We start from the raw sequence: 14,518 nt of genomic DNA, 5'->3' as shown, positions 1-14,518 counted from the left end.
GGGTAACGTGCCGGTGGAATCAGAAATGCTACCAGAAGAGAAGCCTTGAGTTTAAACCGTAGACTGAAAATAAATTTGAAAGTAAAAGGATATACTCGATATTTAAAAACAATACAGGAAGTAAAATGATTTTAGTACCATTTTTGCAGCCAGACTCTCTGTAAGTAAACGATATATCATACTCGACATGTGTGAAGAACCTCGTATGGACGCTTCACTGTTTAAGCTCAGGTTTTAAGTTCCTGTGGTCAAAGGGCTGGAGTTAGAACACTTATGAAACTGCTTTGAATTCAGACCTCTCGCTGCGTCTCACTGTCCTCGTGTCGTCTTCTTTTCGTCCTCAGGGAGAATCACGAACAAGACAAGCCAGCACTGAACAGTCTATCAGAGAACACAGTGGCCATGGAGGTTACGTAGCCTCTTGTACGCTGCACGAGAGGAAGCGCGACTCCTTTTTTGTTATTGGGGTTTTTTTTTTGTTTTTTTTTGGGTGCTATGCATCATTTGTAATTCATGAATGCAAGTGTTGGCACAATGAGCAAGGCTGGGTTTCCATGGCAACTGTTTTGGGACTTAATTGCAATGCTCATCTCCTACAAAACATTTTTTTTTTCATTCTCCCCGCCCCCCCCCAATTCCTTTATTTGTTACTGTTAATAAGAGATCGTCTGTAAATTCTTAATATGGCAATTATATGTACAGTACTGCATATTTGTAATACCCCCCCGCCCTACCCCCCATGTTCTTGTATATAACATTACTTGAATACAGAATTGTTCATTTGTGATGTTTTGCACTCGAGATATAAAAAAAAAAAAAGAAAAGAAAAATCTAAATTAAAAAAGAGAAAACGACAAACTGCAACTGGTGCGAGTATGAGGTGTGAAAGTTGTACCACAGAAAAATGTGTGTCATCACATGCATGGTGCGGAACCTGCTGTTTGATCTATTTATTGTGCCGTGTTTACAAAGGGTTTCTTTTTCTTTCTCTCCAAACCTTTATTTTTTTATACACTGTACCTTTCACCGGTTCCCCGTGCTGTTGTCAGTGTTTAGCTCGATTTAAACAACTCTTGTCTTTTATTTTATTTTTTTTGTTGGATGTTGTGAACATGGCCAGGAGCTCGCCCGTCTCTGTCGGGGCGTTTTTTTTCCTCCACGATGTTCCAATGAGTCACGCTGAATCCGTGGAGCGCTCACACAGATTCGGGCGCGGGGCGGTGGAAGTATAGACGGGTGTGAAGTTGTTTGTTGTGGGCATCAGTTTGTCAGTGGGTTAATCAGTTTCCACAAAGCTCTTCCATACGTATATTATTCCTGAGACAAGTAACAAAACAATGGGGATGAAGAATCTTTCCCAGAAGACTTTGCTGCTTCTGACTCATATAAGCACTAAATGATTTTTTTTTTTTTTTCTTAGAAATTGATTTCGATGCTGCTTTTGTATGATTTTGTCCTCTGGTTGGAACCAGGTGACTTTATTTCCCATTTTGTTTTCTCTAAAAGATAACACACACACACACACACACACACCCCTTCACATCCTCCCTTTATTTTTTTAGAATATTTTTGTACCTCCCATTTTTTTATTTGAATTTTCCTCACAGAAAACTTCATTCTTTTGTTACTTGTTGATCTAAAATTTAAAATAAAAAAAAAAACAATAAGGGAGTTTTAAGAAATGCAGTAACTGACATTTATATCATTCCAGCTTCTACATAATAAGGAAGACAACATGTATTGATCGAAAAAATGAAAAAAAATAAACGTTTTCTCTACTTTCAAAAACTCCAGAAGGCTGAAGAAGCCATGAACTACAAGTTATCGGGTGCCTTCATTTGGGAAAAAAGAAAAAACCTAAAAACAAAAAGAAAAATCTCTCTTCTGTGAAGAGTTTGGTACTGAACAAGGCTACTTGTAGTTTTTCTTTGTCTGTACCACAAATCCCAATGCCCATTCCAGTGGCCCAGCTGATTCATGAGTTTTATTTTGATGGTCTCTTCCACCAAACACACACACACACACACACACACACACTCTCTCTCATGGGAAAGACTAAAAATCCTCTTGAATTGTCACAAAATGAAATAAAAATCCAGGGCATTATGTGTTTTGACCTAAATGTCTCATTTTTTGTTGTCTTTGTCCTTCAGCGTGTCATCGAGTGAGTGTGTGAATGCAGCAGAACCTGGTGTGTGTACTTATATCTTTGTGAGGACCGCTCTGAGCCCCGACCCTACAAGATGGAGGTACAAACGTGTCTGTGGTGAGAAACGACCTCTGCTGCAGCTTTTGTCAGCGTGTGTTCAGTTTAAAGGCTTCGTAACTTATTGGTGGGAATGACAAGCACATTTGGATTTTAGAAAAGTAAGCCCCGCTGCTCCCCGCTAATTTTATGACTCACTACAGTTTGATTAAAAAAAACAAATGTCTTGTTTTACTAATACAAATAAAAACCAGCAGTATTTTCCGAGGACGCAGGTGAGTTTCAGATCACCTCGTCCGCTTTGGAAACCATGGCGACAAATTTCCTCCATGGCTGTGCTGTTGTCAGGGTGATTGAGGCTGAACATTTGGTTGGATTACCAGAAAACTTGATGTCAGAAAAGAATCTCTTAAACTTTTGTGTGGATCATCTGAAGAGAAAATTTAAACAAAAACCAGGCCAACGTGCAACTGAGAGTGATTTTAATCGGCCCCTCGATAAATCCGTCGCGTCGTGTTCTCGTCTCCAGCTTCGTCTGTCGCTGCGGGAGCTCTGCTGCTGCAGTAAATGAACGTCTGATGCTTTGGGCAAAGTTATTTTCTGTAGAATCCAATCAAAGCTGAGGAGAAAGCCTCATTGTCTGCATGTGCACTGACTTTATCTCCCACTCACCTTTTGTTCCGTCATCTGCAGTCGCTGCTTCCAGTTACCAGGGGGAGCTCTGATGAGCGGCCGGAACAGGCATTGAAAGCTCATGAGTCGGGGGGGGGGGCAAACAGGGACGACCAAGGTTGTCTGCAAACGTCTGATCACTGAACAGCTGTCTGGTTTCTGAGCCCACTCAGTCTGGAGCATCTCACTCTTTGTTCTCTGGTGTGAAAGTAGAGTTTCCATGGTTGTTACATCCAGTAATGTTGCACTCAGGGTTTCTGCAGACTCTTAAACGTCTAAAATATGGTACAATGTATAATTCAAGGTCCGAATCACGATCTTCTGAGTCTTATTTTTCTTCCATCGTGCTTTAAAATCATTTTTTCAAGAGAAAGGTTTATCTGGCAGAGTTTGCTGTTAGTTTTTTTTTTTTTCCTCCGTGTGTTGTGGTTCTTTGTCGAAATGTCTTAAAATTAGGTTTGGACATTTTCTGGGGTTTTTCCTTTTACATATGAAGAAGTCAGCAGGAGGTTGTTCAGGTTAGACTCGTTTACCTCAGCAGGAAAAATGTCCAGAACTCTCAGGTGACCGGTGGAGTCTGTGTAGAGCAGCAGGAGTCAGGACACGACGTCACCAAAAACTCTTGAATCTCCGTTTTTCTTAGTCAACATCATCTGCGTCTTTACGTGTTTGGCTCCTTTCTCATCCTGAGATATTCGTGTTCTTCTGTCTGGTGTTTGTCTCGTGTCAGACTGATCTGAGACGTAACGACTGCTACACGTGTCCTGCTGTGAGGTTTCTTTTCTCTCTGCAGCATCTGAAACCATCATGGTTCAGCGTGTGACCGCACACAGGGAACGTTCTGCCCTTTTCCTTCAGTGTCGGTGTTATTTTTTTTAATCTGGTAGACGAGCACTTACCGAGGCTCGTGTCAGCACGACCAGAACAAAACTGGAGATAATTGGCGCCATGATTTCATTACATCTCTGATTGTGTGAGAGAGAAGATGAGAAGAGATATTTTCATTTGAGGTGCAACAGATGAAAAACTGTGAGAGAAATTAGTGCATTATTTATAACTGTTTTATTTTTCATTGATTATCTTTCCACTTTTCTTCTGCACACAAACACACACATTACCTATGAATGAGGTCTGACACAGTTGCAGCCACGTAGTAATAATGTTAGTGATTGATAATAATGCTTTCGTGATCAGTGTAGGATATTCCAGGATCCTGAAGTTCAAACTTCACCAGAACTTTAAAGCAACTCTTGGATCTTGAACCAGCTGAGTTAAATGACCTTGACGGTTCAGTGACTTGGAAACGAGAGAACATTTCCTCTTTCATTCCGTGTGGATCAGTTACAAAGACACGTGATGTCTGTGACACTTCCCGGTGGACGTCTCACCTGCAGATCCTCACCAGAATCAGCAGCTTCCCTGATCTGAAGACTGAAGGTGCGACTCTGATTTATTCTGTTAAAGTGTGGAAATGCTCTGGAGACTTAACTGCAGGGATTTGTTAATGTCTGGTTCCACCTAGTGGCCAAACTGTTCGCTGTGTTTCTAATATGCAGCATGTGATGTTTACATTTATAGTACTTTTATTTTGAAATTAGACTAAAATAAGAGTATTTGAATGGATTTGGAAATAACATTTAAACCCTCCTTAACTTCATGTATGTACAAATAATATAAAGAGTCCTGTTTAACTAGTACCTTAATGATCTTCGGAGATTTGATTAGAGGTGCAGACTCCAGAATTATATAAGTTTATCATTGAGCTGCAGCCGTGTTCAATGATGAGTTCTTTGTGCAGAGAGAACATCTCACATGTAAAATACTTTAAAAAAACTTCTCTCTACAATCTGAGCCGAGGAGCGGTGACGCCAGCAGACATGAAATAAAGTGACACAGTCGCTGTTGATCTAATTTGACCTTTATTTGCTCAGGGTGGAGGAACGTGCCCATTTAGTGTTTCTCTGGAACTCTCCTCTCACACTGACCCGTTCTGTTGCAGAACAGCCACACGTGTGGTTTGTTAAATATTGAGCAAATACACTGAAATATTTAGAGGTGAGTCGATAAACTTCTTACTTCAAAGATTGTTGCTTGTAAAGGTTCGACCTTTTTTAACCTCTGCGAGATTTAATTGAAAAAATACATCTGTGGCTCATTACCTTTGTTTGTCAGCAGGATTACTTGGAAACTACAGATAATCCTTCAAAACAAATACAAACCTCAGTGACTCAACTTGAAACTGGTTGAGTTTGTATTCGTTTGAATGTGTCAGGTTTTTGCCACTTTCCATCTATAAAATGCTCGAAATATGAATATATATAAGTTCAAATGGCAGTTTCTGCTGTTCACAGTAGGATGTATTGAAGTCAAAAAGATGCCCACCACTTACAACACATTCAACCACAGTATCTGACGACCCGACACATTTCTGTGTCTGATAATAATTATCATCTGAGAAAAACATCTGAAACCAATGGGGAGTGGAAATACAGTGAAAACGTAACAAATATATAAACTCCTCTGTTGTTTTCTTGTTTATGACCAAAGGAAAACAACCGTAGTGATTTAGAATTATCAGGATCATGCACTGTCACTATACACATCTGGATTTTCTCACGATATCACTTGAATTGTTTACAGCGTCAATTCACATTTTACAATCTCACAAAGTCGGTTCTTGTGTCAAGAACTCCGTCAGTTTGTGAACGATAAAAATGAAATGTGAAAGAAAATCTCAGGTGAGATATTTGACAAGCACATGTGTGATGATAACATCTGGATTTGTCTCATGGACTTTACATTTGATTCCTACAAGTGAAGCCAAATCATCTGGATCGCCTCCTGGTGGCCGGCTGCGGTGAAAGTCATGAACCCTGCTTCCTCCATGTTTGCTGTTAAAGACCTGAGGAGATCAGACAAATTAGCCCGATGACGTATGAACAACTGATGGCTACAACAAGCTTTTCCACTTCAGTCCACCAGGAGGCGGCGATGCAGCTGCGCCCACATCCTGGATATTTTTTTATAGTCAATGATTTTCCTACACTTTAAGTTACGTAAGTATAAGAGAATTAAAAAATAAAAATCAACTGCTTTGACAAATATTTTTAAAAGGAACCATAGAGTGAAGCCAGTGAACGGACATGTTTGTTCGAGTCCTCGATTGAAGTGGAATTAACTCACCTGGTTACCATGGTTACCACTTTTTTCATTGGTTTCAAGAGGTTAAGATTTAACTAAATCAAAATGTTGAGGTCGTGAGTGGAAGCCTCAGATCCGGTTGGACATCATCCCTGTGTTCAGTTTCAGGAAGAACGACTTGAGCTTGCACAGCCGGCACCTCTTCTTCTTCCTCTTCTTCTTGCTCTTCCCTTTCTTGTAAACACCTTGATACTTCCCCTCCTCTTCCTCCTCTTCGTCCACCCAGGGCACCCAGGCGCCGCCGTGCCGACTGGGGTTGGCTCGAGGGTCGTCGGGTGGGAAGTAAACAGGCACGGCCGTCTGGTTGTAGTAAACGAGCCGAGCCAGCAGCTGTTGGACAACATCTGGCCTCTGGTCCGCCAGGTCCTGCCGCTCGTACGGGTCGCCGGTGATGTTGAACAGCCAGATGTTTTTGAGGGTGGAGGATTTGTACAAGGAGGAGAAGGTGCGTTCAAGGTTCCACCAGCGACCAGGGAGAGAGGGGAGTACCTGAGAATGAAAAAGGGTTGAAACTAGAATATCACCCATTTGAGCCAAATGATCCTGCTCATGAACAAAAGAAATATAAAAGAAATTAGATCTGAATCGGTCCCGAAACGTGTCGTCATTGTAAATAAGCTATCAAAGACAAATCAAAGCCTCTTTCTCCTTCATGAATCCACTTATCAACGACACTTTCACAGTAGTTGCAGATTTCTCCCTCCTCAACATTTAAACTCTGTTGAATTTAAGCGTAATCCTGCTGCCGAACAAAAATAACCAAGTAACCCAGGTGAAAACATAACCTCATTATAATAAATCCGTCAGAATACCTGAGGCGGGACCCAGTCTCCGTGACCTGGGTCTCCTGTCAGCAGCTTCCAGTCTCCGACCCTGATGGCAGCCTGGACCGACGTGTCCCACACTGTCTGTGAGGGCTGAGGTTTAAACGTATAAAGTGTGTGGGGTGTGGGTGGGAACGTCCCCAGGGACTCGTTCAGGTGCTGGTTGACCGTCCTCCTGGACTTTGACTTTAAATGAAACTTCTTCTGGGATGTGGTCCGTCTGGACTTTGGTGTTAAAGTTGATTGGACCTGAGGCTGAGACTTGGGGTCAGATGTTCCCGACGCAGCTGGAAGATGAACAGAGAGGGACTTGAACCTATGAGCAGACCGACGCTGAGCGTAGTCTTTGGTCTGAGGTTTGGGTTTGAGTTTCTCTTTTGGGAGAGATTTATCTTTCAGTTTGAACTTCGGTTTAGGGACATGATGAGAAAATGTCCGAGGTTTCTTTGTGCTCTTTAACTTTAACGCTGACTTCAGCTTCGGTTTCTGCTTCAGAATCTTCTTCTTTGGCTTCTTGAATGTCCGACCTTTCGATGAGCGTTCTGAGAAATCAGAGAAAACACAAATGAGACAAAGTGTATTGAAGCAAACACTTTTTAAACCTTTGCTGGCAAAGATTATTTAAGGAACACTGGCTCTCTTCCATTCATCCCTCCTTTCTATGTGTCCTTTAAATTGTCCTTTTCTTTTGGTACCGTGTGTCTCACTTTCTTTGACTTGCTTTTATTTACTTTATCGTGTCAGTCACCTGAGCCTCCGTCTATGTCGGCGTCCCATTTCATGGTTTGAGCCGGTGCTTTGTGCAGGGGGTCGATGTTGTGAAGGATCTCCTGACGAGGCGACTCCTTCCCCTCACTGATGGTCGACCACACGTCAAAACCGTCCAGGCCTCGACTCTGAGGAGACAAAAGATGTTTTCAGACGTGAACATTGGGTCTGAAGAACGCAGCAGCAGTGTGTTCGGGTGCTACAGGAACAACTACAGGGATTATTCAGATTTGTGTAGCTACGACAATCGGGCTCATCTGAGTTGGGGACAGAAATCTATTTTGACCAGTGGAGCCAAAGTGTCTCTATTGCCCCCTAATGGTGGGCTGCTGTATACCTCATTAAACCCACCACCTCCATGTTAAAGGGTGGGACATGGACCAAACTACAAAGTCGAGGTAAACCTAACGTATTTCTCAACGATAATGTCCGTCATTATTTAGATATTCTGAATTCTTCATCACACTGATGTTTTGTGAAAAGAGGAAGTTGAACGATAAATAGAAATACCATCGACTGTATGAAAAGCTTAATGACATGAGAGCTCTGTGAAACTGAAGCCAACACAGAGGTCATAAATCACGCCTCCTCAATGTTAGTGGAAGTTTAGTTTTAATTTGTATTTGATGAAAGTCTGCGGTACTTTGGCTTCTTTTCTGGATAGTGGCAGGAAGTGTAACAGCGTCCATCTTTTTTTACAGTCTGTGGTTAGACAACACTATCAAATAGTCCGTATCCGATCTTTATCTTTATCAGCTGTGAAGGTCGGATTGGTAACATCTGTGACTTCACACCATGAAAGTGCTGAAAGACGCACAGGTTGTTATCAGGTTGTGTTGATCTTCACTGACCTGGCTGATGTTGCCTCCAGCCAGACCCACCAGGGTGGGGAACCAGTCTGTGATGTGGAGAAGAGCTTTGGAGACTCTTCTTCTGCGTTTCAGCAGAGGACTGTGTACGAACGCCACGCCACGGACTCCACCCTCCCAATATGTGCCCTGAAAACACAAATACAACTACATGTATGACACTAGAATAAAATATATAGGTAAGTGCACATGTTTACTTCATTGTTTATTGTTTAAAATAAAAGTTTTACATAAATGCAGATACTGACATGTATGTTAAAACATTCATCATTCAACATTCACCAAAAAGTGTTTCTGCCATTTTCCAAAACTGCTTTTCAATGTATCTCTAAATAATTCAAACCCAATCATTTATTTAATGCTACCTTGCGGCCTCTCAGTGGCCAGTTGCTGCCTCCAGTGAATGGCTGGGCACCGTTGTCAGTGGAGTAGATGATGACGCTGTTCTTGTAGTATCCGTACTTTCGGAGAGCGTAGGTGACGTTTCGGACCGACTCGTCCACTGTGGAGACCATGGCGGCATATTTTCTCCTGGCCACGTTAGCCATGTCACGGTAGGGGTAGATGTAGGGCTTCGGGGGCTGTAGAGGAGTGTGGACGGCCTGGTGGAAAACATGCATCCTTCATTGACACGTTTGACTTTGACATTTGAGGTATTTTTAAATGTTAACCCACTTTCCTCAACCTCTTTATCTATCTCTGCTTCAGTTATTGATTTCCTAGTTTCTCGTTTCCCAGAATGCCCCTGCACTCACTCCTGGTGCACATGTTGAAACTCCCTCCCCCTTAATACGAGTAAATCAAAAACAACAGCTTTTTATTTTTCTTCTTCTTCAACTACATTTTCTCCATATTTTCTTTATCCCCCTCAAAAGCCAAAACTTTGAATCAAACGCACACAGATGCCATAAGAAAAAAATCCCTTGGAAACAAATCTCTCCCTCTTTCGAGGTGAAATACTTCATCAGGTTACATTTTCTGTGAGCCGAGCTTTTAATGAAATGGGTCTAGTCCACATGAGTCAGTTTGTAAATAAGTTCCTGATGCTAGTAGCCGAATGTCAAACAAGTAAACACTTTAAGATGGACTCTGGGTTTTTCCAACTTCTAATTTTCCAAATCCAGACACAAACTAACGCCGCATCAAAACACATGTCAGCCTGTATCGTGTTGTGACTTATTTATTTGAGAAGAAAAATTATCTCCCCGTATAATTACAGAAAGTATAATTACAGCCCTGCGACTGTATGAATCCATGTGTTCCCGACATAATTCACAATAATATGAGGTCCCTGTGACCCTCTATCTATTTTATCAGTTAACGTTTGAGTCCAAGTGACAACTGGTACAAATTTAAGACATTTCACAGAGGCAGACTCGAGATACCGTGTTCAAGAGACCAAAAACACGTTTGATGAGCCCACTGTGACCTTGACCTTCAAACTATGGCCAAATTTGAAGATAATCCTCTTGGGATATTGTGTTCAGAAGAATGGGACAGATGGACGGACAACATAAAGCTCTAGATGTCGGTTCTAAGCCGTGATACCTGCAGGGAGAGCAGCAGGAAGAGCGGCTTGTCTGCGGGGTCGTGGCTCTCCAGGATCTTGCGAGCTCTCTGCGTGAACAGCGTGGTGGAGTATTTCCCCTCCTGGCCCCAGGCTACGCCCTCGTCATCGTGGAGGTCGTACCCACACAACCCCGGGCCGTCGCAGGACCCGTAACTGGAGGCCGAGGGAGAAACGTGACTTTAACAGATATCTGTTTATTCACCGTGAGTATCACATAGTATTTGTACTCGTAATGTACCTGTAGTAATCCACACTCCCTGTTAAAGAACCAAAGAAGCTGTCGAAGCCCTTTCTGGTCGGCAGACATGCTTTCCTGAAGGAAAAGTGAAGGATGGAGTAAAGAGAGCGTCAGATTTCCATCATGTTGTTTTATAGCAGAACTTTATAGAAGTATTAAAGTTGCCCTGTGGAGTTTCAGACCAAAGTTAAATGTCCCTTTGTGGCCTAAGAAAAGCAATTTATGCTTCTTTGTTTTTTACACTGTCCCTCTCTCCCATCGTCTCGTCCTTCCTGTGTTTCTTGGCGTGTTACATTCAGAAAGTGGAATCATTTGCAGCTGCAGAACAGAAGTCACGGCCTCGTGCATACAAACAAATCATGGACCCGCTCACTGAAGTCCTGCTCTACGTCCAGAGGATGCAGCGAAGTCCTGGACCAGCTGCTCTTACCTACGCCAATGAGGTCGGTCTGTTTGTCAGCAGGATTACATAAAACTACAGAATGTATTTCCAGGAAACTTGGTAACCAATTAAATGATGGTGCAGATCCAGGAATTTCATCCACTGCAACGTTTTCATAGAGTTCTCGGGTTGTAATACACGGATCTTGATGGAAAAATCCTGTTTATGGGGCTGATATTTGTGTGTGTGTGTAATTTGCTGCAGATCCCAAAAAAATCTGGATCCAGCTAATTTAAATTTGCTTTCATAAGGGGACTGTTGAGTCTTGGTGGAGAAATGCACTGGACTTACTGTCCTTCTAGTTTTAACCTCATAAAGCAGCATCAGGTTCCCTGAGAAATCCACGTAATCACTGTTATTCTAGTTATAATATACGTAATTATTAGTAGTAGTTAGTAGAACAAAATGAATACTGTGGTTTTATTTGAGTTCTTTTTATTTCTTACCTGCTTTCTAACAGAGCCGCTTCATTTATGTTTTCATTGGAGGTTTTCTGACTGAATTATAATCAATGTGTATAATTTATGATCATTAGACACTTTTGCTGGATTTGCACATGAAGATATTTATTACTTGGCTGAGCTGCCACACTGAGAAGCTGCAGAGATACCATATGTTCCGAGGGTTGGGTTCTGGACACGCTGTTCTTTTTTGAAAATGGCCTCAGTTACTGACGAGATGAGAATAATCGATTCATAAGTAAGTTCATAAAACACAGGACGAGTTTCCCTTTGTTGTTCCTGTGTCAGATACATCAGCAGAATTTATCACCTGATGTTTGTAAAACCTCGAGCAGTAAAAGATCCGCACAGTTGCAACGTCCCAGAAGCTTAAAGACCCAGACTGAACCTAAGATGTGGACATTTTACACACACACACACACACACACACACACACACACACACACACACACACACACACACACACACACCTTCCTGACATCAGAGCAGCACGACTTTGATTTTCTCTTTCCGTTGTTCACACACATTCGCTCCTGTCGCTCCGTGCGTTAACTTCCAAGAGCAACACCATAAACGTCTCTGAGGAGAGAAAGTCTGAACGTGTGCAGTTATCCACATGTTTGAACAATTACCCCACCCCCACCCCCTTCCTTTCACCCCCACCGTCATGTGTGGCCGCTCAGTTCAGCTATAAATACTTTTGCCTTCACGTGTGGACACAAGACTCATCATACAAACGGGTTTAGAGGATGACAACATCAGTGTGTGTGTAGGATTGAGTGGTGGATTGTTACTGACCTGATTCAAAGGTAAAGTAACGAAAATCCAGTAATTCTTCATACGTAAGAAGCCGGAGCTCCCAGGAGGGTGTTGATATATATATATATATATATATTAAGTGTTTGAGTTAATAATAAATAATCGGTTCAGATTATATGAATCCATAGCTCGTACTCGTACAGTCCTCACCTGTAGAAGCCCAGGTGCCACTTGCCGACCATGTGTGTGGAATATCCGGCCTCTCGCAGCCTCTCGGGCAGCGTGTCCATGTGTGAGGGCAGGCAGCTCGGCTGGCTGGGTCTGATGATGGAGTGCTGTAGTCCTGTGTGGATCTGATACCTGGAGATAAAGGGACTTGTTAATGGATTTGTACAAGACGAGCTCCTGGAGCTCCTGGTCCACTGCTCCACATGTCCCCAGTGTCCCCACGAGGCCAGTAAAGAGACGTGTGCACCTGCCAGTGAGGAGCTGGCTGCGTGACGGCGTGCAGATGGGCTGAACGTAGTAATTCTCCAGCGTCACACCCTCCGCCGCCAGTTTGTCCAGAGTGGGCGTCTTGATGGTCGGGTTGTGGTAGCCGATGTCATTGAAGCCCTGTCACAGAGTCACAAACACATTTAAGAGTTCTGATTGTTTATATTAGTCACATTAACGTAGTTCTTGTTGTAACGTTATTGTTTCCCCTTCATGGTTTTCAGTTTCTTCTGAGGAGGAGGAGGAAGAGGAGGAGGAGGAGGAGGAGGAGGAGGAGATCCAGGTAATCAAGTTATCGTTATCGTTATGTTCAGAGAATCAAGTTCAGGTAATCGGTTAAAGTTGGCAGGTTCAAGTAATCCAGATGAGATTCAGAGCATCTGGTAATGTGTAGACGTAAAAGCTGCTAAAAACATTTGTGAATGAAGAAAACACACACACACACACACACACACCTGGTCGTCTGTGAGGATGAATATGATGTGCGGCTGGTTCTTCTTCTGCTCCGGTTCTGTCTCATTGTTCTGGGTGTTCCCGTCCTCGTGGTTCTGTGAGTTGGGTTTGGACCGGTGGGCACACAGGCCGTCCAGGGTGAAGAAGACACTGAGAGCCAGAGCAGCGGCAGCGGCCTGCATCTTTACCGCAGCGGCCCTGCAGAGAAAATAAAAATACACACAAAAACATAACAATACGAGGAACCGCGGAACTGAAGCTAAAAAATGTTTGAGTCGGCACAAATTCCCACACGCGTGCCATCACTGCAGGACTAACTGCACATCATAAAACCACATCTGAGATGGACCTGCCAACTTGGCTGTGAGTGTGATCTGAAACATTCGTCTGTGGAGAAGAGCTGAAACTCAGAGGAAGCTGTTTTTAACTATTCACAATCTTTGTAACTGGATATGACCAGTGAGAAGTCTACGTTGTTTCTGGTGGATTCGAGGTGGAGGCTCGGTTCTGTGTTTCTTTGTTTCTCGACGGGGGCCTGAAGAGGGAAATGAGCTCTGAGATTGTTCTATTTGTGTATGTCACCATTTTTTAAATTAGATTCCGTAACAGATAAGAAATATAAACAGCACGCTATCGGTCGTGCACTGAAATCGTTCTGAAGTTCTGCGGTTCTTCCAGATTCTTTTTCCCTTTTGTGTGAATAAACATTTGGATAAAGTTAGTTTAGATATTTAATTTATAGGAAACAAACAAAAGGAACCAGATGGTTTTTTTAAAAAAGATTTTAAAGTGATTGTCGAAATGGTTTCTGACGAGTCATCGACATCGGTTCACCACGACTGACATGTAACTCAACACAGCAGCATAACATGACCTCAACGTTAGCAGAGCGTTGAATCAACACTGATGTATTCTGGGAAAATGAAGCAGTGTTTAAAAGCTGTGACGTGTTTACAAACTTCAAATCCGAGAGAACGATGTTGACTTTATATGTGAAGACTGAGTGAAAGCAGATGTCTCACAATTAATACTGATCTGATGACTGGACCTGTGTCTCATCAGGTGAGACACTGGTGGTCATGGTAACAGGACACACACACACACACACACACACACACACCTTTGACTTTGTGTGTGTGTGTGTGTGTCTACATGCAGAGACTCGTCCTTCAACATTTAGTTTTTCAGAATCAACTTGAAAATGAAGAGAAGCTTCTGATATAAAATCCTCATGATCGATGCTGAGCTCAGTGTTTGATGTGTTATTATAAATTCAGGCCTTCAATCGATACCTCGGTGCAGGATCAATGGGAGTGAACGGCTCTCCTCCTCTTCCTCCTCTTCCTCCACCTCCTCTTCCTCTCTTCTCCTCTTCAGTTCATTTCGTCCTCCTCTCTTTCCTCGAGGTCTTTGTTCAGCTCGGAGTGAACTTAGTTTCGGGTGAAGTTTGCAGGAGACGCCGCATGTCCTCCACTTTCCACAGTTTCCACAGAAGCTCCTTCCTGCGGAGCGTCTCGATGAGAGAGAGAGAGCGAGAGAGAGAGAGAGAGAGAGAGCGAG

At 42.8% G+C, this 14,518-nt stretch overlaps 2 protein-coding genes across 3 annotated transcripts in view; one reads left to right on the top strand and one right to left on the bottom strand.

The window, feature by feature from the left end:
- Window positions 1-2,122, top strand: part of LOC109644808 (enhancer of polycomb homolog 1-like) — a 24,002-nt gene extending 21,880 nt beyond the window's left edge. For both annotated transcript variants that reach the window (XM_020110264.2, XM_069511035.1), the window contains one exon: window positions 345-2,122. In XM_020110264.2, the coding sequence (XP_019965823.2) occupies window positions 345-417 (73 nt within the window). In that variant the 3' untranslated portion in view covers window positions 418-2,122. The remainder of the gene's footprint in view (window positions 1-344) is intronic.
- On the bottom strand, window positions 467-14,518 carry LOC109647776 (arylsulfatase I-like). The gene is made up of 11 exons (XM_020113588.2): window positions 14,251-14,518; window positions 12,961-13,156; window positions 12,486-12,625; window positions 12,221-12,370; window positions 10,349-10,423; window positions 10,089-10,263; window positions 8,906-9,142; window positions 8,523-8,669; window positions 7,652-7,799; window positions 6,892-7,445; window positions 467-6,568 (listed from the first exon to the last, which is right to left on the bottom strand). Exons 2-11 carry the CDS (start codon window positions 13,138-13,140, stop codon window positions 6,149-6,151), a joined length of 2,226 nt encoding a protein of 741 aa, XP_019969147.1. The 5' UTR covers window positions 13,141-13,156; window positions 14,251-14,518; the 3' UTR covers window positions 467-6,148.

This window comes from Paralichthys olivaceus, chromosome 16 (assembly GCF_024713975.1).
Source record: "Paralichthys olivaceus isolate ysfri-2021 chromosome 16, ASM2471397v2, whole genome shotgun sequence".
NCBI lineage: Eukaryota > Metazoa > Chordata > Actinopteri > Pleuronectiformes > Paralichthyidae > Paralichthys > Paralichthys olivaceus.
This window is presented reverse-complemented; position numbering and strand designations above follow the sequence as displayed.

Coding starts and splice junctions, on each gene's coding strand:
- LOC109647776 (XM_020113588.2), bottom strand. CDS start 13,140: ATGCAGGCCGCTGCCGCTGCTCTGGCTCTCAGTGTCTTCTTCACCCTG. Junction 12,371..12,485: donor AGCCAGCTCCTCACTGGCAG/GTGCACACGTCT, acceptor CTTTATCTCCAG/GTATCAGATCCACACAGGAC. Junction 8,670..8,905: donor GGCCACTGAGAGGCCGCAAG/GTAGCATTAAAT, acceptor TTGTGTTTTCAG/GGCACATATTGGGAGGGTGG.